The 3,685-nt window shown below is 41.7% G+C and overlaps 1 protein-coding gene across 1 annotated transcript in view; it reads left to right on the plus strand.

Moving 5' to 3' along the window:
• Positions 1-3,444, plus strand: part of LOC107746957 (UPF0606 protein KIAA1549L-like) — a 75,305-nt gene extending 71,861 nt beyond the window's left edge. The window contains exon 14 of the mRNA XM_016561315.1: positions 3,243-3,444. Coding sequence (XP_016416801.1) covers positions 3,243-3,444 — 202 coding nt within the window. The remainder of the gene's footprint in view (positions 1-3,242) is intronic.
• Positions 3,445-3,685: the final 241 nt, after the last annotated feature.

Raw genomic sequence — 3,685 nt, forward strand, 5'->3', positions numbered from 1 at the left:
AATTGATTTGTTAAATCAAATGAAAAATGGTGTGTCTGATTGGTCCAGACGCTACATTACTTTTCGAAGGACAGGGATGCGTTGGCCCACGACTGGCCCAACCTCCTCCTTTACGCTTTTCCCCCGATTGCTCTGATCCCACAGGTGATCAGCGAGTCAGGGAACAGAGACGCAAGGTGCTGTTGGTGGCCCCGCTCTGGAGGATCCAGCACTGGTTTGTAGAGCTGTGCCGGCTGCTCTCGGCAGCCCCGTGGCCCATTCCCCTGAGACGGGACCCCCTCTCATGTGAACGGAGCGATATGGCACCCCCAGCCAGAGCTGTGGGCTCTGCACCTTTGGCCTTTCAATGGGAGCTTGCGAACCTTCCCGAGAACGTGCTAAACACAATCTCTCAGGCTAGAGCACTGTCTACAAGACGCCTCTACGCCCTTAAATGGTCTGTCTTCTCCGCCTGGTGTACAGCCCGCGGCGCAGACCCAATCTCATGCGACATATCTCTGATATTGTCCTTCTTGCAAGAGCTGTTGGATAAGGGCCATTCCCCTTCCACGCTCAAGGTCTATGTAGCAGCCATAGCAGCTTCTCACGCTCCTATAGCTGGTAGGGATGGGCGTATCGATCCGAAGTATCGATATATCGATACTGACTGGAGTATCGAAAGTATCGATACTCAAACCAAAAATATCGATACTAAGGTGCGTTTTATTTACCAGTGGTTTTGTTTATTTAACAACAATAATAATAATAATAATAATGCATACAATATGCATTGAATTGGACGAATAACCTTTGTTAGCGAGTAATTGTGTAGGATAGAACTATTTTCCTGCCCATCTGAACACATGCAAATGTTGCAAGACAGAACCAATAAATCACAGAGAGCATTCACTCACTGCTGACAGTGCATTCAAACAGGGCTGCGTTTCCCAAAAGTATCATAAAAAAGCATTAAAGGTCTAGAAGGCTCAACCCGCCTCGCCCCATCACTGTCCCTACATGGGATCTGCCCACGGTGTTGAGGGCTCTGAAGAGCGCGTCCCTTGACGCTTAAGACTGCTCTGCTTCTAGCATTAGCATCGGTAAAGCATATGGGAGATCTGCAGGCGCTATCAGTGAGCCCCACTTGCCTCGAATTCGGAACCAATGACTCTAAGGTCGTCCTGAAACCAAGGCATGGCTATGTACCTAAAGTGCTCTCTACTCCATTTAAAGCACAGGTACTTATATAGCCGAGGACCCCGCCTATTCTGGCAGGCTTTGGCGGGCTTTACCTCCATATGCAGCTCCGCTGCCGAGCCATTGGTTCATTTTTTTTATTCATTGCACGAACCAATGGCCGTGCAGTTACACTGCGTTATTGAAAGGCTTCAGTCATCGGAGAAAAAGGAGTTTTCCCCAAGCGTCTTAAACAGACACAGTACTCGTTCCGTATCTCAGGGAACCGAGGTTACGTTGGTAACCGAGTACGTTATTATTATCAACTAATTAAGTTTTTGCTTATTAATATATTTGTGGGAACCATTATACATTTATACTACCATTCAAAAGTTTGTGGTAATATTATATTTTCACAATATGATGTTTTTACAGTATTTTGATCAAATAATTTCAGTTTTGGTTTGTATAAGAGACTTGGCAAATGGTAGCAACACTTAGCCAAGTGCTAAAGCATGCTATTAATGCAGTGAAAAAGGAAGTTACTGTAACTCAGGCATGCAGTGTTCAATCTGCCCCAAATTTAACAAGTTTTATCTTAGTTCTGTCTTTAGTCCTTTAGTTTTTATCTTTAGTCCTGTCCTGAACACATCTACATGCCCGTATTCGGTTATAGTCATAGTGCCACCTGCTGGCAACAGGAAGTGACATGTTTAACACTGTTGTGGACTCCTAGCAACATATTAAAAAGCGTCAGCAAGTGTTACATAGGCTGGCAACATGCTAGAAACATGAAAAACATGCTAGTAGCACTTAGCTAAGGGTTAAAGCATGCTATTAATGCTGTGAAACAGGAAGTTGATGTAACTCAGGCATGCAGTATCCAATCTGCCTGAAACTTAACATGTTTGATGATAGTCCTGGCCCTATCATCAAACACATCTACATGCAAAGATTCAGTTATAGTCATAGCGCCACCTACTGTCAATAGGAAGTGACATGTTTGCCATCGTGTGCTAAACATGTTAGAAACATGCTCAAAGATGCTAGCAACACTTGGCTAAGTGCTAAAGCATGCTATTAACTCCATCAAACATGAAGTTGTTGTAACTCATGCATACAATGTCCAATCTGCCTCAAACTTCACACGTTTTATAAAAGTCCTGGCCTGAACACATCTAAAGACCAATATTCAGTTATAATTATAGCGCCACCTACTGGCAACAGGAAATGACTTTGTTTACACTAACTTAAACATGCAATGCCCGATCTGCACCGAACATCACATGTTTGGTAAGAATACTGGCCTGAATACATCTACACTTCAATGTTTATTTATGATCATAGCGCCACCTGTTGGCAACAGGATATGTCATGCTTTACACTAACTCAAACATACCATGTTCAATCTGCACCAGACTTCACATGTTTGATAAAGGTCCTGGACTGAAGACATCTACATGCCAACATTGAGTTATAATTATAGCGCCACCAGCTGGCAGCAGGAAGTTTGGCACATAAATGACTTTCACATATTCCTCCTATATTTACCACTTTAAATGCATATTGCCCACCATTTGCTGTTTTCCGAAAGCCACCGGATGGCGGTGAGCCCGGGTGCTGGGTGTATATATATATATATATATATATATATATATATATATTTACATATAGTGTATAATAAATAACAAAGAGGGAATCTGAGAGCAATAATAGCATACAATATATTCAAAAATGCATTTATCTTTTTTTTCTATCTCTATAGCATTTCCATAATATGTTTTGTACAATATGTAATTGTATGTGCTTTATTATAGTACTAAAATATCAAAACTAAATGTATTAGATATTAAGAATGTCTGAATGAACTTGTAAAATCTTCACAATCAAGACCAATCAATACTCTAGTTTGAGCACCACAGTGCTTTGGTAAAAGTATATGTATCTGTTTGACTGTGTGTCCTTGCATTTATATGTACTGTATGTGTAAGAGATGAGGATGCAGACAAAGAAAATGACATAACCATCCTCTCATTTCACACATGCACCGACTCACCGCTGCTCCTTGTTGCTATGGTTACTTGGAGTAGGTTGCCGAGTGAGGATGGTTCCGTCATCAGCAGCGAATCAGTGAAAGAGGTCTCAGGAAAGGGCTCGAGTGTGCAAAAAGCCACAGCACAGCAGAAACTCACGAAGGAAGAGACGAGGAAGAGTAATGGTGAGAAATGCCTCCACAGTTTCAGCACTTTCGCACTTGTGCTGTCAGGCCACAAGACATCCATGAAATGAAAGCTCTTTTTCCAAAATGTCCTATTCTCATAAAGAACATACAATCACTCTTTTCCAAAAGCCTAATGAGCTGCCTCCATAAACATTTGAAGGGAGTTGTGCTCTTGACAAATTAAGGTAGGATTCTAAAATGTAGGAATAATTGTGCTAACTCTCCAAAAATACTCAAAATTAATTCATGAATTAATTTTATTAATTGTATTTATTTATTCATTTATGGGATTGTGTGGGGGGGGGGGGG

The sequence above is a fragment of the Sinocyclocheilus rhinocerous genome, unplaced genomic scaffold (genome assembly GCF_001515625.1).
Source record: "Sinocyclocheilus rhinocerous isolate Xijiao unplaced genomic scaffold, SAMN03320098_v1.1 scaffold138, whole genome shotgun sequence".
In the NCBI taxonomy this organism is placed as follows: domain Eukaryota; kingdom Metazoa; phylum Chordata; class Actinopteri; order Cypriniformes; family Cyprinidae; genus Sinocyclocheilus; species Sinocyclocheilus rhinocerous.